The 20041-nt window shown below is 41.5% G+C and overlaps 2 protein-coding genes across 6 annotated transcripts in view; both read right to left on the bottom strand.

Moving 5' to 3' along the window:
- Positions 1-4746: 4746 nt before the first annotated feature.
- LOC134099079 (galectin-9-like) lies at positions 4747-10273 on the bottom strand. Its single transcript, XM_062551790.1, has 12 exons — positions 10124-10273; positions 9906-9994; positions 9556-9763; positions 8396-8515; positions 8174-8200; positions 8057-8089; positions 7479-7517; positions 7298-7330; positions 6312-6344; positions 6112-6200; positions 5527-5683; positions 4747-5111 (listed from the first exon to the last, which is right to left on the bottom strand). The coding sequence occupies exons 1-12, from the start codon at positions 10157-10159 to the stop codon at positions 4965-4967; spliced, it is 1011 nt and encodes a 336-aa protein (XP_062407774.1). The 5' UTR covers positions 10160-10273; the 3' UTR covers positions 4747-4964.
- A 1362-nt stretch (positions 10274-11635) lies between these two features.
- Positions 11636-20041, bottom strand: part of LOC134099078 (kinase suppressor of Ras 1-like) — a 33769-nt gene continuing 25363 nt past the window's right edge. For 4 of the 5 annotated variants that reach the window (XM_062551784.1, XM_062551788.1, XM_062551786.1 and 1 more), the window contains 13 exons: positions 19420-19529; positions 18631-18796; positions 18010-18051; positions 17562-17604; positions 17336-17399; positions 16184-16477; positions 15738-15892; positions 15430-15526; positions 15204-15337; positions 14812-14943; positions 14544-14679; positions 14285-14418; positions 11636-13508 (listed from right to left, as the gene is read on the bottom strand). In XM_062551784.1, the coding sequence (XP_062407768.1) occupies positions 13439-13508; positions 14285-14418; positions 14544-14679; positions 14812-14943; positions 15204-15337; positions 15430-15526; positions 15738-15892; positions 16184-16477; positions 17336-17399; positions 17562-17604; positions 18010-18051; positions 18631-18796; positions 19420-19529 (1577 nt within the window). In that variant the 3' untranslated portion in view covers positions 11636-13438. The remainder of the gene's footprint in view (positions 13509-14284; positions 14419-14543; positions 14680-14811; positions 14944-15203; positions 15338-15429; positions 15527-15737; positions 15893-16183; positions 16478-17335; positions 17400-17561; positions 17605-18009; positions 18052-18630; positions 18797-19419; positions 19530-20041) is intronic. The other variant, XM_062551785.1, reaches the window with a different exon arrangement.

Genomic DNA, 20041 nt, shown 5'->3' with positions numbered 1-20041 from the left:
AAGTAGCAGGATGCGTAACCTTCCCTCTCCACGCAATAGGATAACGCTAAACGAATCATCTTCTTGTTTTCAAATAACAGGATGCGTTACCATCGCAACTTCTGGTCGCTTGTCAGTCACCATTATGTTAAGCCCACCCACCGACTCTATACACGCTGTGATTGGCCCGCTGGTGCTTCGGGTTCTCAGCTCCCTGGCTCTATGGATCGTGCCTAGACTGCCCCGCCAGCCAAATTACATTTGCTGCCGCTAGGGGCATCTAGATTTCTAGGCTACTGGGCTGTAATTATGGGGTGTGTTTCAACTGAACCAGGAAAAAAAACACCTCTTCACTCAATTGGATAGACCTACAACCAATCAGAGCAGCATCTTTGTTGTAAGCTTAGTCAACCAAAGCGCTCTTTGGTGAAGTGGTTGAGTACGTTACTGTTAATCATTTCTCCATTGTCATATAAAGCCCACCCTGACAATTTAATTGGTCTGCACAGCTCTGGTTCAAGCATAGTTGCGCCAATGGAGCAATACCAGACCGAACTTCCAAACCTTAAATGTTGTGGCCGGGGCTAAGTTCGGCTGGCACCCAGGCTACTTGCTGCTGCATGTTAGCCCATAGCCAGACAACCACCACATCAGGTTCTAAAGCTCGTAAGAGGATTCTCAATTGTCTTAATCAAGCGTCACTGAACAACCATCATCATTAACTGATCACACGGCTGACTAGCGTATTGAATACTCTCTCTTTCTGACTTCCATGGTAGCTACTATACAGTGTTGTCATTTCTGGTGATCCAAAGAGGTCAGAGGTGAGCAAGCAGCCATCAGTGAAAATGGACGTGGCTGTAAACTGGTCATCAGAGATACAGCCGGACTGCATGCCCAGAGCATAACTACACTGGACACACACACACACACACACACACACACACACACACACACACACACACACAGATGCTCTGACCAGTGCTCATATGTACTAGAGTAGAACTCACATTTGTTGACTCTTTTAAAAATATGTTTAATATATGCTTAATCCCATTTGGAATGGTAATGCTTGAAAGTTCTGTTTTCTCCGATTTTATGCATAGTGCAGAACTTTGGTCATACCAGCTGTAATCCTCTAGATAGAAAGGTCAACTTGGATTTAAATTGAAGCTTATAAACTTGGGAAGTTTTTTGTGTACATTTGAGGCAGTGATAGGTATCATAAAATGCTTGAAAATGATCAGTTTTGATGACAATTTGTCAGGTGGACAGACATATTTTTGTCTTTTGGGGTATGTTGAGGGTTATATTTGACAGCAAAAAGGCAGCAATCCCCAAAATCTTTTTTTGGTAGTTTCCCCTATGTGTCAGGATACACCATGCTAAATTATAGGGTTATATGACCATTTATGTAGCTCCAGTACCTTAATATTCACAATTATGTCATTCCGCCAAAAGCTTTTCCCAAAAAGGGTGTTTTTTGGCTCCTGAGACCAAACGGGGCCGAGTTGGGGGTGGTCATTACCATCTTGTGATGGCTCAAGGTATAAGATAATAGGAAATAATAGTGAAAAAAAGGTAGCAAAAAACATCCTGAGGGGTGGACCTGGCTCCCGGCCTAATACACAATTTTTACCATGTCTTATCTGAATCCTGATAGATTTTTATATGACAGTGAGACCAGTTATAAGATCCTTGGTGAATCTGTAACCTGAAACATATAAAACTGTGTTACCTATTCCACATACAATATCCTTACTTAAGTGTGGGAGAAAGTTCATTTTTAACACTTAATCATAGAAAAACAAGTGCAATGATGGTGCAACTCTTGAGAGGTTTCCAGGGACTCCATTGTGCATTGGAAGCACGATCAAAGCTATGCATCACACAAGCATAGAATGTACAAAATGTACCTTTGGAGCCCCTTTAATTGGTGTTTGTGGCATGTTAGTGAGATTAGTGTATTTGCTAATTGTAATCTGAAGGATTTGTTGTCACTTAATAAAATAGTTCAATGTTTTCATCTGTGAAAAGTCTATGTTTTCCATATTACAGATCTATATTGACATGTACCATCACATGGCAGGAATGTTATGTGAACCATGTCTGCCCTTGAAGTTTAAAAGTGTTTCAAGTTTAGACAGAGTCTAGGTCAACAGGTGGTCATATAGTCTGCAAGTTAGCTCCTTTATTAGGCTATGTATTCTTATCAATAACACCGTAAGAAATTGTGTACAGAAGTCATACAGAAATACTATGTTTATAGTATACTGTATACAATATACAGTATATATATATATATATATATATATATATCAAGAGTTCAGATGCAAAAGCCTCTAAATCCACTTTTTGTCAAAAATGAGATAATGATGGTGAGTGAATGCTCTTCACATATAGTGTAAGTTAATTCAATAATTAAGCTTCAAAACTCACTAAATACCATTCTCTTCCTGGTCTGAAATATTGATTTGTAGGCGAAACCCTATAGGAGCCTGATACAAAATGCTCATTTAAAAGAAAAGTGGTCAGACGGATTTAGAGGCTTTTGCATCTGGACCCTTCATTATTTATATATATATATATATATATATATATATATACACTGTATTGACTAATTCTAAATGGGTCGACATATAAAAAACATAGATACCATTTACAGTAAATACACACTTCATACAAAAAAAACATATTATTTACATATTAAATTCATATAGATTTTAAACGGCAACATAGCCTATAATTAAAAACAACAAACATTACATGGAACATATAAAGAAAATATAGTTTATATTGTGCGCTACCTATACATGTCATACACAATGTTCACTTTATGCATACTTGTTTCTCATAATATAGTTGTATGAGAAAAATGTGAAATGGGCCACTTTCAGGAGTAAACCATCTATTGCACATACTGTATGATCCATAAAGATTTACTACTGAAGTTGTGGTACATTCTTATACATTTCTTCTAGTTTTTTTCCATATGGGAAACAATAACTAGAACATCAGAGATTTAGAATCAAGTCAAAATGGACATACAACAACAAGTACTGTACAGTGAGCAATAGCTTGTAGGCTATAGCTTAACTACATTTCTCAGTAGCTTGATGGTAGCGTAGCTATTTTCTGAGCTTTTCAACAGATTAGCTGTTTTTGACCATAGTGCAGTAGCTTTTACAGAAGCTACATTTTACAGAGCAGTTGTTGAGCTCATGGTAGCTTCCTTCTGGCCACCCATACATTAATAATTTAGGCTTGCAAAATTCTATTTGAAAAGCTGTTGGTGGTATGTACTGTGTGGTTTTGTTAAGATAAGTCTATGAAATAGACTGTCAAAATTGGTTGTATTAGTTTAAACTTGGACATGGTAAAGATGAACTGAATGGATAATTGTACTTTTAAAAGTAGCACCAACATGTCAGCCAAGTGGAATGAAACTGGGATAATCAAGAGGTGAAGCTAGTTAAGAGCTGGAGTTATAGTAAAAAGTTAGCTTGTTCATCCTGCAAACTTAAGACAATGGCAAAATCTAATTTGGGCCACATCATTCAGTGGGCCACATATACACACTCTCTCAGTAGGCCTTACCTCCTGCTTTTCTTAAATTGATTTTGGTTATTGTTTTTGAACTGAACATGTTATAGCCCGCATGCGGAAATCAAGATAATTAAGTTACTGTATTTTGTTATACTGAGTTGTCTACTAGGTCATTGCTATAGCACTGACTTGGCATGAAGCTGATCTACTTTATTGGCTTATGTTCATTGTTTTGCAAATGACATAGCTTCTGTAAATTACATAAATGACAAAGTTTCTGATGTAGTAGCCTAAACTACTTTTGTGAAAATTATGTAATTTAGCTTGCTACATTTTGTCTTTAGGAAGCTTTTGTACATAGGCTTTAGTAATACTGTGCATACAATACAACTAATGAAAGTGAAAATAGGAAGCTGGTGATGCTCCTCCTCAGTACCGTTGATGGAATGGTCGATGAAGTGTGTGTGCCACCTTTACACTTCCTGAAGTCCACAATGAGTTCTTTGGTCTTGGTGCATAGCCCATATAAGGAAAAAAGCAGAAGACCAAGATCGCTCCCTTGGACCACACCGGAGGACAAATAATGTTTTCAGGCACACAATCCCCTAGATTAACATAAACATCTCTTCCAGTAATGTAGGTTTAAAACATTATCAAAGAGTCAAACCCACTTCACAAGGCAGTGACTTAAATTGCTATGATCAATGGGGTTGAATGCTGCACTGAAATAGAAGAATAAGGATTAAGACTGAGTAGCAAGTCTGAGATCATTAACTGTTTACTAGGGATATGGCCTTGGTTGACTGACTGGATGCCCAAAAAGTTAGGTTACAACAAGTTACATGCACAAGCAGAAGGCACTCTTCAGCAACAGTAAAACATCCCCATCTGATTAATGAGTAACTGGTAGTAGTAGTAGTTAGTCTCACAGTCAGAAACATTCTCTTAAAATGCAACAGGTCTAATGAAAACACACTCTCTAAATATTGAAATAAGTGAATGTTAAAAACATGCGAAAGCAGGTAGAGCTACCTACTGTACATGACGTCTAAACTCAGATATTGAGATCTGCTCACAGTATAAGGTGTGACCAGTCCATTACAGTATCAGAGCCAGCCAGCTGTACAGCCAGTTACCCTAAGCTTTTCACCAGATTTTTATCAGGTTGTGTGAACAGAAATAGACTCATATTTTCTTTTATTGTTATTATTATTCTTTATTTTTGGCTCTTACGTTCAAGGATACAAGGATACAAGGATGTTTATTTGTCACATGCATTATGATTACTAATGTAAAGAAGGCAGTGAAATTGTCCATTCCTTCGCCTATTGTGTATATGGGGGGGGGGGGGGGGGGGGTTAGGGTTAGGGTTAGACATCAACAATAAAGAACATACAATTATGATGTCTTGTGCTGAATGGTTTTGGTAATTTTTCTGTCTAAACTGTGACAGAGTTGAGAGTCAAGTCTCCATCAACCTCCAATGTGTTGATCTCCTGAAGGGTGCTGTGGCGATGCCTGAAGGAGTGCACTTGATTCCCATTCACCATCACATTGTAACTTTGAGGACTGCAGACAATAGTCAGCTGAAACACAAAATCCAACATCCTACTGAGTGAGATGATGAAAATATCATCCCTTGGGGATCAATAAAGTATCTATCTATCTATCTATCTATCTATCTATCTATCTATCATCATCATCAACCGTTTCAAAGAAATTGACTGAGCATCAAGCTATTCTACAGCAATGCCCTGAGTTAGAAAACATACAACAACAATAATCAAAATAACAAAACAAGAACAATAAAAACATTGGTACTATACTCATTATCAAATAACATTGAAAATGATACCAACAACTGTGTCAGCATCTTTCTAAAATGACTAGGTAACTCATGTTGTGAATAATTTGCATTACTGATTATTCATTATTAACTATTTCCTCTATACTAAGGATTATCAGAGGCTCTTTGGTAACAGAGGTTGTTCTAATTATTACCGTGAACTGCTGGCCACGGCGGAAGGGCATTCCACCTGCTCGCTCCTCGCTGCCCCACTTCTGGTGCACTTGGCTGTTGCGCACCACTACATTCTCGTCAAAGCGCGGGTTGTAGTGCAGTGCTATACCACCCCTGTGGCGCAGGTTCACAGCTATTCTGAAAGGGCAAAGGCCAACAGGATTAGAGGGAAGTTAGAGGCACCTGTGAATGTGCTCCTATTGCATTGAATGTATTGCCGTCTTCTGCATTCTGTGGTAGCCAACCTTGTGGTGACTACAGTTGTCTGTGTGCGGTGCCAAGAGATATTCAGTAAGTTCTGGGTTGCACAGTTACTGCCTATGATTGGTCAGTGTGGAGGTGGCAATATGTTGTGGGATTTTAGTCTCAAATCAGCTGTATGAGAAGGATACTTAACAACAACAACAACAACAACAACGTTTCTTTTGAGAAGCTCATGAATCAAACCTGAAAGGCTCCTCAACAGAAGTCTCAGAGGCCAGACACTGACAAATGATATGTTAATGTAGGCTATGTTTTGGCCTAGTCTTGTAGCCACTAGTATTCTGGATTTGTTAGTGTCTAACCTTTTGGCACCGCCGTTGATCACACCTTGGATTGTTATGGTCCTTCCGGGGTAGAGTCCACCATTTATGACGCTTTTGTATGGCACTGTCTTTTATAAGGAAAGATCACAAGACTATTCAGCCATAAAGCAACAGGTTCGTGCACTAAAGTCATAGCCAAATAGAATTGAGAAGTATTAGGTTATGTTAGATGTTCTTACATAAACTACTGGTGGTGGATATGGAGATGGAACCTGAGGATGAGGAAAGCACAACATGAACGACATCATAAGATTAATGGAGACAAATGAAATTGGAGACAGTCAGACCCAACAGACCACAAATGGGTCATATTGCTACAATGCATATTCTAGCCCTTAATCCTGACTCCTTGCCACAACACACCCACGCGGCAACTGACAAATACTGGAAGAAGTGAGTAATAAACCCATAGAGGTAACAGGCCCGCAACTGGTGATGCGCATAAACATCACAACCTCATACGACCTCATGTAACCCAAACCCTATTCTTTTGCCTTGCCACAGTAGACTCACTCCCAGGAACTGAAAAATACTGGAAGAAGTAGTTGATCCAGTACAATGAAGTATGAGGAAGAAAGATAATGAGGAGGAATGTAAGCATTCATTCTAACATAATATCTTGTGTAATATAATACTTAGAGAACAGGAACTAATATAAGTCATACTTGTTCACTGAACTGGACATCATTTTTCATTTGGCTTTTGTATCTTTTTATTGTTCTTGTTTTGTTATTTTGATTATTGTTGTTTTGTAATCTCAGGGCATTGCTTGACGCTCAGTCAATGTCTCCCTGAATAAAAAACAGTTGATGATAATTGATGATGACGTTTGTCTGGTCTTTGTTTTTTGTTAATGCTATAATGCCTCTTTTTATCCAGCATTTTTATGTCTTTTGTTGTCTTTTGTTTGTTGTCTTCTGTATGTAAAAATTACTAAATTGTAAGAATATCTTGTGTCATCATTGTTCTAATGTTGTTATAATTTGAACGGTACAGAATATTACTTTGTATGCTACTCATAAACATGTAATAACTCCATATCCCCACTACTAGCTGATTGTTTCCACACACACACACACACACACACACACACACACACACACACACACACACACACACACACACACACACAAACGCACACACACACACACACACACACACTTACAGGATATCCAGGTGGGACACCAGGAACAGGACACTGTAGGTGTAACAACAGTCAGTGTTAAAGTTACACAAAATGTATCAGTGTAATCAATGTAAAAGTACACACACACACACACACACACACACACACACACACACACACACACACACACACACACACACACACACACACACTTACTTACAGGATATACAGGTGGGACACCAGGAACTGGACACGGTGTCTGCAACAACAGTCAGTATTAAAATGACATGCTTACAAAATGTATCAGTGTAATCAAGGATGTAGTGGTAAAATAAGAGGTGGCTAAACTATGATTTCTGTGATCACAATGAGGTGGACTACGCCATGCAATATCAGATTTTTTTTTAAAAAAGGTGTTCAGAACATGTTTGATGTTGGTGGAGGTTACTGAGTAATGTTTATCACAATACCAATGGCTTTAAATGGTTCCTAGACTGTTGATGAGTGTTATTGTGAATGTGGATAATACAGTGCATTATTTAATGTTAAAAGTTGCAATTGGTGAATACACTCTTTTGACAGGTGGACAAACTCTTATAAGAGGTGGATAAACTCTACTTCAGAAATTTCAGAGATGGATAAGCTGTGTTTACTTGTGTTTAGCCTCCACTACATCCCTGAGTGTAATCAATGTAAAAAGTACACACACACACACACACACACACACACACACACACACACACACACACACACAGACGCACGCACGCACGCACACACACATACTGTATATGTACTTACAGGATATCCATGCGGTGGGAAAGCACACTGTGGCTGCAATGACAATGATATTACAAACTGCAACCTAAAGAACAGCTACACAAGCTTTTTATTGATTTCATAGAACAGATTACTTACAGGGTATCCAGGCTGGGGGATGCAGGGCTGAAAAGGACACAAGTGAAATGTATGTACTAGGAAGTCATGTTTCATGTCATTTAGCAACAACACTAACCCTTGTAGCCTGATGAAAAATACAAGGTCAATACTAAATACAATAACCTGCATAATTACTGTAATACTGGATACTGTAACATGCCTCAACTTGGAACATGTTTAAATTGAGACAGGTTTGCTCACCTGAGGGTTCTGGAAAGCTATGGAACTGATCTCCACCATTCCCTCCACACGGATCGTATCCACAGCAGAGAAAGAGATGCGATGTCTGAACTCCATGAAGTGGCTACCATTAATGGCAATCTGACATCAAAACAAAAGAAGTTAGGAATGTCTTTGTCTGTACAAAAAAAGTAGTGATTCTGTGATCAGGCGGACCGTGAAGCGGTCACCAGTAAACCGGACCTTGGGATACCGGTTCCACATCACTAGGCTAATAGGCTACCATTTGATGGTGCCAATTCCTTAATAGGCCACACAATCACATTTCAATTCCTACATTAAGCTAAATTCATAGATTAGGCCTAACACAATCTGGGCAATTTAGGTCTTCACACACACAGCAAGTGTTTGGTACTGCTAACAATTTAGCATTGTATAGTTTCAATTTATTGAATAATTTGAAATTATACTTTGAATTTTAGCAGAGCCTCTTTTACAATTGCTTGAATTTGTAAGTGAATATGGAGATGATGTGCTCCCTGGCCACCTCTGATCACAAGTGAGTCAGATAGCTAGTGAGTAGGCCTACACTTCTCCACTTTCAGTGCTCTTTGGCACTTAGTTCAAAAGATACGCATAACTACAAGGATTATGTATTAGTGGGTGTCAGGGTGGAGGCTGAAATTCGAAACAGCGTTTACGCACCTACATTTTGCGTTTATCGACCTATAAATAGACTAGCAGACCGTCCATGAACAATTCTAAATTTAGCTTATGTAATTTAAAAATGTTTGTCTATTCTTTCATATTGTCAGTTTCATACTGTTGAATCCGCCCTGCGCAACACAGTTTATCCATATTGCGCTGCATGGTGCCAGCGACCAATCGTCAAAGATTAGTCACATGACATCGCATCTCATGTAAATGAGTATGGATAATAAATGGATTTTTCAAAAAAATGAATATACACCGATTAATGACATTAATGATTAAGACAGAATCCCTACTACTGATTATGGTTGAAAATGGCCTGGACTACAAGCCCAAAGTGAGTGAGCCCCATAAACAACTCACTCATTTGTTGCGCGCGATTCATGCCACTGACCGTCTTGGGTACAAAGTCATCTCAAAATTGTGTATGATGCTACATGGCTTCACAAAATCAAACTCCCATCAGTCACCTTGTATGAGTCCCGACCAACTAGTATCATTAGGTTGAAGACTGATCCTTGCTGAAAGGGAGTTGGATGCTTTCTCTCTTCTTGGCCCCACCTGGAGTTCTGGAAGGTATTGGTCACCACATACCCAGGGTGGGCATCGTACCGCGGGTTGAAGTGAAGGGCGACATCTGCCCCTGCTGCCGACCCGCACTGTAGATTCACGTGGAATCTATGCGTAAACGGACGGGACGGAGGAGAGAGAAATTCAGTGGCATTTCATCAGCCTGTGGGGATAACTGTACGCGAAACAGTGTACCAACTATTATCATTTGCTCAGCGTGTCTTGCTCTCTTGGTTAGAAAACAACAAACCTGTTTGCCCCTGGAAGGACCCGACCAGATATAATGATACTTTTACCTTCCTGTAGACGTCCATGAATTGACCCATTAAAAGGGATCATCTGGAGGAGAAAAGAAAGTTCAAGTAAACTACAATAAGGAACAGACGGATAATAGCCAAGTCCGGAGAAAAGTCTACTTCATGGATAGACCAACAAGCGATATGATAAGCATTTATTTAGCCGACTCACCGGGTTGTAAAACGGCTCTTGAGGATAAAAGGCCATTATTGACAAGTTTCTCTCTACGGATAAGTAAGGCACTAACTAGGCACTAGAAACTTTTAGATTACTGATGAGTTGCAGAAGAAGAGGGGCGGAGAGGACAGTATGCGGTATACGGAAATCGGAAATCATCTGTATCCGCGTTTTGTTTTCCCTGTCTTTTTTCATGATTTCATTGTATTATTCTGCGACTTTCACTTGGAGTGAGCCATAGTTTAGAAGAGCATTGCTGTGCCAGTGTTTTTTCAGTGATTATCTGTTATCACTGAACTGAGATCATCTCACCTCTGCTCTTTGGTAAAAGTAACGGTTTGGCATTATGGCATTACGATTTTGGTATCCTATCCAACGTGCGTCAATGCGTGTTAGAGACATTAAGTCAGAGGATTTAGCATGACTGTCATACATGAAGACATTTACACCAATTCAGGGTTAGCACTGGCCATAAGATGAAAGAAGAAGAAGATTGAAATATGCAAATAGAAAAATGACCTAACCTAACCTTTAGAGAACTAAATATAACGTTCTCTACAGGTAGGGGAAGGTGTATCAGAGATTGGTAATCTCGTTGTTCATTATTTCTTGCATTTAATCCTACCACACCCATTAGTTTACCAAAGGGCCCCTAATGTTTATTTGTCCTCTCTTTCATGCTTGACATGGATAATCAAGCACGTCAACTCTCCTACCAAACATTTCAATTTGTTTTACATTTGTTCATTCATCAATAATACACAGGCAGACTCAATGCACAATGCATGTATTGTTTTCTAAAACATGTCTTGGCTTCACAGATTATTTACCCTCGCTTCCTCCAGGCCTATATGCTGGAGTCATCTTTCTTATTGTTGCAAATGACACATGACATCTATAAAACAAGTTTCAGAGTCTGATGTAGGTAGAAAGAGAGCAGGTCAGGGGCCCTGTTTCTTTTATGGCCCTATATCTGGCCATATCTGTACCTATCTGTTATACTTGAACCTATCTGTTATACATTTACAATAGCAATTTATAAATAATAAATAAATAAATGAATAAATAAGTAAAATAGTTGTTGAGTGACTTCTCCACATGACCCACTTCCCCAGCCCTTGCTCATGAGTTTCATTCATATGACCTTCCTCTACTCTGCCCGCAAGTCTATGACCTTTTTAGAATTTAGAATTTCCCAAAATTGTGCAATTGGTGGAGTTAGATTTACACATGCCTACACACCCTGTTCAGATTAGACCTCCCACTCTCAGTTCTCAGATTTCACTTCAGTGTCATCATTTATAGGAGCCAATCAAATAACTCAAATGTCAGGGCTGGAGGAGTTGAATGTCCTGTCTAAACGTCCCTAATGTCCTCCAGCATGACATCAGCACAAAAGTGAGAGAGAAAAAAAAAAAAAACCCAAAAAAACCAGGAAGTGCCTTCCTCTACCTTTACCTTTGCCCTTGCCCTTGAGAGGTGAGTGTGGAATGAATATGCATCAGGTGACTGGAGCTAGATTTATTGTCTTTCGATGAGAACATTTGTTTACAGAGAGCAGATAAAAGACTGTACAAAAATATGAATTCTTACAGGACATATAAAATATTTCTACCCTTAAAAAATGTACAATTCCTGTTGAACAACATTTTGTACATAAAAACAATCTGTTTAAAGATCTGTACATTACCATAAGCTTAGTACCTACTCATTTCTGTCAAAAGCTGATAAAAAAACATTTGTACAAATACTGAGAGCAGTTTGTAAGCCACACATTGAATACAAAATGATCCATGTACTTCTAAATCTCTTAAAAGTTCTCTATAGTTATGTGAATACTCAATCAGAGCAATCTTCCACTAGGTTTCTCTAGTCATGGACACTCCTAGCCCAGTGCAATACATTCAGTGAAAAACAAACATGCACATATACACTCACATTTTTTGTATACCAAATCATACAAATAAGTGCACAGACACACTTAAGATTGCACAAGAGAGGTATGTTTCAAAGGGTACTAAAGATTTGCCTTGTTTGTTCAAACATTAACTGCACCCTCCAATTTCCCAACATGACAGCTCCCAAACGACTAATTTTGGATGACAAAGGAATATGTGCAATCCAAGCAGGTTTTCTGGTGGCCTACAACAGAAGAACTGAAACATGTTCTGATGGTGAAATGAGGTTTGGCTCTACAATTTTCATATAACGACAACCAAACTACAGGGTATATGTGTTACTGAACCTCCTAGAGAGATCTGTATTGATTAGATTTGCATTTAGATTTGTGTGTAGCATTCAGGGTGAGGAAACCACTTATTAAATTTGCAACATGTAGTTTGTGCAGCACAACTTTCATTAACCTTTCTTCCTCACCATTATAGTATTCACATTTTATAGTGTACAGGTACTTGATTCTGTTGAGCTCAAGTTATTCTGCCTGTGTGGAGAGCTAGGCACATGATCAGATGTATGTTGTTCTGGTCAGGAAAAGGCAGAATAGACAAAGTACATAAAGTGGGCATGGATGGGAGCTCATGAGTGAACACAAGACTCAATTGTGGTTTTGAACGGTACAAAAACCCAGATGAGCAACAGAAACAGAAAGCCCCTAATACAAACAGGAAACCGCAAGCCCTCACACACAGCAGCAGATACTCAAGTGGGCTGCAGACTCACAAACCAAATCAAGGTAGAAATAAAGGAGAAATGGTGATGTCAATCCCTCATTTTGTTTCCACTTTTACTTCAAAATAGCTCCATTAAATGTATTTCAATCACTCATTTGCATGTGTCCGTGTTATTGTTAGAGTGAAACATCACACCATGGGTCATGGGAAGTATTCTCCCTAAAGTAAGTTGGTTTTACTAAGAGAATTCAAGCGTTTCAGAGGCATGCGATGCAGGTTGAGAATGCCAGGTTTTGGTTTACTCAGCTCCTACCTGCTATGCATTTTTATAACTTAAGAGAAAGAAGACAGAAGACTCAGGATCAAGTTAAGGCAGTCAATGGCTAGATAGACACAAAAGGCAAAGAGGCGCTACATGTTGAAATGATCAGAGTCACACCATCACTTGTCCATCATAAAGGCACACACGATATAGAAACATATGGTATATCACCATGTCTTAGTCACATAAAGAAAATCTTTCACACTTTTTTCAAAGAGGTCCAAAAAAGGGGATAGTGAATCGGAGGGTCAATTTCAGGTCAAGTTCTTGAGTTTGTAAACATAGCAAGTACTAAGTACATCAGGTGCTGAAACTAGTTTACCTCTGACAGAATCAACTGTGTGCACTAGATGGGGGTCAATTGTAAGGGCATCGAGACCGGAGACCTTTACTACAATGCTCACGCAGACAATGGTGATGCCATGACCTGGTGACAGAGCCATCACGTTGGAGGAGTGAAGGGGACAACAGACAGATAGGGCAGGCAGACAGGAACAAAGAGGTCAAAGTTCAAAGGCAGATGAAAGTTGATAATCCAAGGAGAGGAGGAACACAGAGAGGGGAGAGTTTGCAGTTGGAAAGGATGCAGCGGGGCCGGGGCAGAGAGAGAAGCAGAGCCCACACGGCACCGGGAGAGAGGAGAAGGGAGCAGAACCACATCGGAACCGGATCCGGATCCAGATCCAGATCCAGGAACAAATCAGTACCCCGAGAGGAGAGAGAGGACACACGTTAAAAACAACAAAAAAAACACTTTCAAAATCCAACCTGACCACAGAACAAGACACGTACAGTAGGTGACAACTTTCAACTTCCTTTTAAAAACAACATGTTTCACAGCACAATATATACCAAAAAACACCAGAACAAAACAGCAAATGACACAGAACACCCTCTTGAATTGAACTTAATAGGATAAGTCAATTCTAAATATTACATCGTCTACCGCACTGTGAGGGTCTTAATCATCTCTGTGAAATTAAGCACAGGTATCCCTTTTCAAGTGCCCTGATACCAAGCATCACACCACATAAACCTGACACTAACCCTGAAGTACATGAATTGTTATAAACAAGTTAACAGTCTTTTCAGGGGAGCTATTCACTGTTGGAATACTATGTTCAGCATTCTCCAGACTATGTGATCCGTGGAGCTGGAGGAGCAGTGGAGGGCTTGCGTCCATGCTGTCGCTAGGATACATACTCAGCGGACTTCCAGAAGTGTCCGGGGTGGGAGAGCCTGCGGTTGAGTTTGGGCAGTTTCTCAAGCATGTCTGTGATCTGGGAGAACGTTGGCCTCAGTTCCAAGCAGTATGACCAACAGGCCGAGAGGATGTCCTGTGGAGAAATGGAGGAGTAATGAAACCAGACTCCATTTTCCATGGAAATGTAGAAACTTTCACTGGAACACCACAGGACTTCTCAAGAAATGTGCATGATGTAAAACATAGGATGTTACTCACGTTGATCTCCTTGCCCAGACTGACTTCTGCCAGGACCTTCTTGATGCCCTCTCCACTGCCCACCTGCCAGATGGTGGCCTCAGCGGGCTGCCGTGTGATGGGCCAGTCCTGGGCCTGCAGCTCGTACCAGATGGTGCTGACCACAACACCAACAGAGTTCACGTTTAAATGACCAATCTTCTAGTCCATGTCTAATCAATCATTTGCATTTGACAAAAGCAGTATTTCAACAGATCAAGCGGATTGACTGAGGAGGAGGATGTCCTACCCAAAAGCGTAGACATCAGCAGCTCTGGAGAAAGGAAGGCAGTCCTCATTGACCCCCGGGCCCATCCTGCGCACGATCTCTGGAGCCAGGTAACAGATCCAGCCGTGCGGCAGCTTCAGCTGATCCTCACGCCTGATGAACCCCCCAGACACACACACATACACACACACACACACACACACACACACACACACACACACACACACACACACACACACACACACACACACACACACACCACACCACACCACACCACACCACACCACACCACACAGACAGACAGACAGACACACACGCACACACACACCACAGAGAGAGAGAGTTTTAAAGACATCTAACAACCGTATTCTTCTGGTCTTCTTATGACTTTACTTTGTCTCAAAGATTCTTACCGTCCTTCCTGCACAACTCCGGACATCCCAAACAAGCCAAAATCTGTGATGACCACCTTGTTTGAGTCATAAAAAACATTCTTGGATTTCAGATCTTTGTGCACGATTCCTTTTGCATGAAGATAGCCCATTCCCTGAAAGAGTCACAACCAGTATAAATCCTCCACAAATAGCGATGAAAAAACACTACAATAATCTGATGAATTAACATGAACTAGAGTCGCACCTTTACAATCTCTTGTGCTATTTGCCTGGTCTTGTTAATGTCCAGCATACTTTTGGACTCTCTGACCACTGAGTAGAGTGTCCGGCCCTTACAAAAACTGAAAAAAAGGGAAAAAGTGTGACATCACACACACAACATGAATAAAATACGGAAAGTTTGATTAAAAATAGAACAAAACACATTACACATCACAGTTACATCACATTCCCATTCCCATCTGATATCTGGAGTCCCTCCAATGACGTACTCCAGTCCCCATGCAGGCACACCCAACACAAAGCATGTTCCCTGGTCCCCTAGCTCCTGACCTGGTGATGATGGCCAGCTGCGGTGGGTTCATACAGGCGCCCATGAACAGAACCACGTTCTCATGCCGGGTCTGTCGGTAGTTCATCACCTCCTTCTTGAACAGCTTCAGGTGATCTTGGTTGTTGCCGTCAATCTCCAGCAGACGGACTGCCACCTTTCATGTGACACAGAACGTTTTCAGTTTTGAACCCTTTCATTTTCAGCCATATTCATATCTACTATTCACTACAGTATACTTGGCATTATTGAATTGACTGTATTTCATATGTAACAATACCATGGTCATGGTGGTGGTTTTGTGTGCTTAACAAATAACTGAAGCATTGTTTTACAATTATTACTGCTACAGAAATACTACACACTATTATTACTTCCTCTATCAGCATCTAACAGCCAGCAGTAGTGCTAGTCCTAGAGACGCGGTGATGATCAAGGTCCAGGTCACCTCTCCATGCCAGCGTCCACGGTGCACCTTGCCCCAGCGGCCCTTCCCGATCAGCTCCCCGAGCTCCAGCTGTTCGAAGGGGATGTCCCACTCCTGCAGGTAGACGCTGGTCTGGCTGGCCTTGCGGGAGATGGGCCCTCGCCAGTTGCTCCCTCCGCGACAGCTGGGCAGGTCATCCAGCTCGTCCCCGTCGGGCTCGCCGTCCGAGCCGCTGCCACACTTGTCCGTCTTCCTCGCGGGGCCCCCGTGCTCCTCTTCCTCCTCCTGTTCGTCATAATCACCTGCCTTGTCATGCTGTCGTGTGGGAGAACAGAACACGGTTCAGCAGTGAAGACCACACACACCATGAGGAAATGAGAGAGTTCTTCACTGTCCATTTAAAGGTCATTAGAACTACGCTTCAAAAGAGCAACTGCTTTGTAAAGAGTCAAATTATGGTTATTAATGGTCAAATGGACGGTGTTTGGATAGACTGCTAAGATTCTGGATCAAATCCCAAACAGTGCATATGCCCCTGAGTACATAACTGAACTAAAGATAGAGAGATAGAGAGATAGAGAGATAGATAGATAGATAGATAGATAGATAGATAGATACTTTATTGATCCCCAAGGGGAAATTCAAGAAGCCAGCATATGAACCCTAAGGAGTAGAGTTTCTGTGCATTAGTGTGATGCCTGCCTTAGTTTCACTTGTGCAAATGGAGAAATTGAGAAACCTTCATGAGGATCGGACTGAGCACATGACAGATGTGTGTGAGGGGAGTAGGCCAGTCAAATTCTCATAGCCTTCCTACACACACACACACACACACACACACACACACACACATACACATCCTCTTTCACTTCCTCCATATCCATATAGCATTTTTAAGGCAGAACTGCTATTTCACTGATTAGTCAGACAACAGGACATTCTGGCCATTGAGGGTGGAATGCATTAACTTTGCCAAGGATCAAGGGGTTACATTCCAGTAAAGGCTCGAGAAAACTCGAAAAATGGATCTGGGTTATGGCTGAATGCATCACCATGTATGCACTATATTTCTGTGCTGTGTTTGTATTATTAAGGAACTTCCCGCCACCTTGCATTTGCAACTTGCATAGTCTTGGGTTGAAACCCGAGAGGTGCTGACGGTGCGCTCCTTACCTCTCCCGGCGCGGGCCTCTGCTGCTGCTGCGGGTCGTGCCTCATCTCACTCTGCTCCGGCTCTCTGCGGAAAGCAACAACACATTCCACTGCACAACTGCAACTCATTGGCCCTCCGTCAGCATCTCAATGGTGAGCCACTGCGTGGCGTGGGGCACAGATGTGAACATGTGGGATGTTTTGGAGCGAGCGCAAAACAGTAGAGCGCACAGCTGTGGTGTCTTACCCAGTGTTGTGGTAGCTCTCCGGGCAGGACGCGTTGGGCACATCTGTGGAGAGACACACTCGTGTGTTAGTCCAAACTAAACATTGACATTAGAGCCTTCCATAACATGGCCGTGTTTATTTAACAGTGACAATGTATTCACCGCTCAACTCATTTACGACTAGCAGGGAGCACAAGAACTTGCACAGCACACAAAAAGGCACAGCAAAAAGGATTAGTTCCTTTTTTGACCACTAGATGGAGCAGCCACACCATTTAACATTTCAGCACACACTCCAAAATCACATTCTTTCCCAGAGGGGACAGTAACACATTCAGACTTGTTCACTTCACAAAGAAAAGCGCAAGCCAGCCAGTCCACAGGATAGGGCTTCACGGACAGGACAGCAGCTGAAGTAACACGAGCATGTTTGAACAGAGTCTCACACAGCAAGCAGTGTTAACTCACCAGGGAAGATAAACTGTTGTCTATGCTGAAAGTAGCAGGCAGCTAACAGTGCAAATGGGTAGGAGAGAAAAAATCAACCAGAGATGGAGAGAGGAGGAGAGAGGGAGAGACAGACCAATGTTAAAAAGAGGTGTTAAAGATGATGATTAATTTCAGTCCCACTGATTACACCCTTCAGGTTCTATTTGATTCCAGAAACCCATTTATCCATTTTGTGAGTCAAGGAATGGAAAAAGGCAGCTCAAACTGAGAAAAGGTAGGAGATTCCATAAGATGTGTTACTGACATACTGTACACAAAAGAACAAGCCCTGTGCTTATGAAGAAACCCATACTCAAACAATGCCCTCCCATTCACCACCTTCACCCCTCACAAGCTCAAGTCAATGTAACATAGCACATACTGTATGGGAGGTGTATGTGGGTTGCACACATGGTGAAGGTGAGAGGTAAATACAGGAGACTTAAAAACAATGACTGATGAAGGAGTTCATGTTTTATATGTAAGGGACAACAAGTCTGCACTCAGCAGTCCAGCAGTACACTAGAGCACCAGCAGTGCCATGAGCTCCCAAAAGCTCTCCGCTGCAGATAGGGATATTTCCATAACAACCCGTCTTACCCGGGAAGTGGAACCTTCCATCACGATGGCCTTTGGGCGAAGGGTTGGGGGGCGGCGTAGCGTTGTGGGGGTTCTGGAAGTTGGCTGGAGAGGAAGGGGTGGAGGACGTGGTGGAGGAGGGGTTGCTGCTGGAGTCCAGCTGCTGGTTCAGCACAGGAGGGTGGTCCTGAGGGAGGGACACAGGGAGGCCATCTGTAGCTACAGTACACACAGCAGATCCCTCCAATGTTCACCACTAGCCCTAACTCTCCACTCAGCGTTCACCACTAGCCCTAACCCTCCACTCGGCGTTCACCACTAGCCCTAACCCTCCACTCGGCGTTCACCACTAGCCCTAACCCTCCACTCGGCGTTCACCACTAGCCCTAACCCTCCACTCGGCGTTCACCACTAGCCCTAACCCTCCACTCGGCGTTCACCACTAGCCCTAACCCTCCACTCGGCGTTCACCACTAGCCCTAACCCTCCACTCAGCATTCACCACTAGCCCTAACCCTCCACTCAGCGTTCACCACTAGCTAACTAACCCTCCACTCAAAGTCTAGCTCCACACAGTATCATCATCACTGACAAACATCTTGTAGAAGAATTTTTTAAATCAAAAACACATTTGTTATTGGTACTGATGAGCACAATCGTAGCTAGACACCTTGACATAAAGACATGTGCGGCTCGCAGTTTTTTGGGAGGGGGCACGATGTTGAAAATAGTGAAAACTCAATACATACAAAAAAATCACAATTCTGACTGGAGTGGTGAAGATTGAACAGTCCTATGCAAGTGTGCTACCTTTTTTGTTATTGCCTTCGGTAAAGTGCCAAATAGGGGGATCTCAACTGTCCTATCAATTTGATTGTTGATGTCCGATGGAACCGACTCCGTTCTTCTGATCTTTGAAACTGCAGAACAGGAGACAGAAACGGACACAAGAGAAAGAAGAGATTTGGTCTAATGGGAGAGTAATGGACTTTGATGCAGTTTTTAAAACTTGATATTCTTTGTATATCATCTCCATAATACATGGTATTGATCATCAATTACTGTAACACAGCAGATGAAAAGCTCAAATAATTCAAAGGATGAAGATAAACTTTACAAACAGGGTTTGGAAGGATTATCCAAAAAGCATATTAACAAACAACATAACTTTAGTACATAACCAAGGCAATGTAAATATGTGTAACTATTTTCTAATCAAATAACCTAGAGCAGACAAATGATTGTTGTAAAGGACTATTCACTCATTTAAATGGAGTAATTACATAGGGACGCTGTTTTTTGATGGCTAGAACTAGGAAATTGTCTGCCTTTACATCACTTTGCTTTGCTTTAAAACTACAATCTTCTGCCTAATCACAAATGTCTTCAAAACAGCAATGTGTCTGGACGAGGCTAATGAGTCTTGCTCTGG

This window comes from Sardina pilchardus, chromosome 13, assembly GCF_963854185.1.
Source record: "Sardina pilchardus chromosome 13, fSarPil1.1, whole genome shotgun sequence".
Classification (NCBI taxonomy): Eukaryota; Metazoa; Chordata; class Actinopteri; order Clupeiformes; family Clupeidae; genus Sardina; species Sardina pilchardus.
Note: the sequence above shows the minus strand (reverse complement) of the source record. Positions and strands in the feature narration are given on the sequence as shown.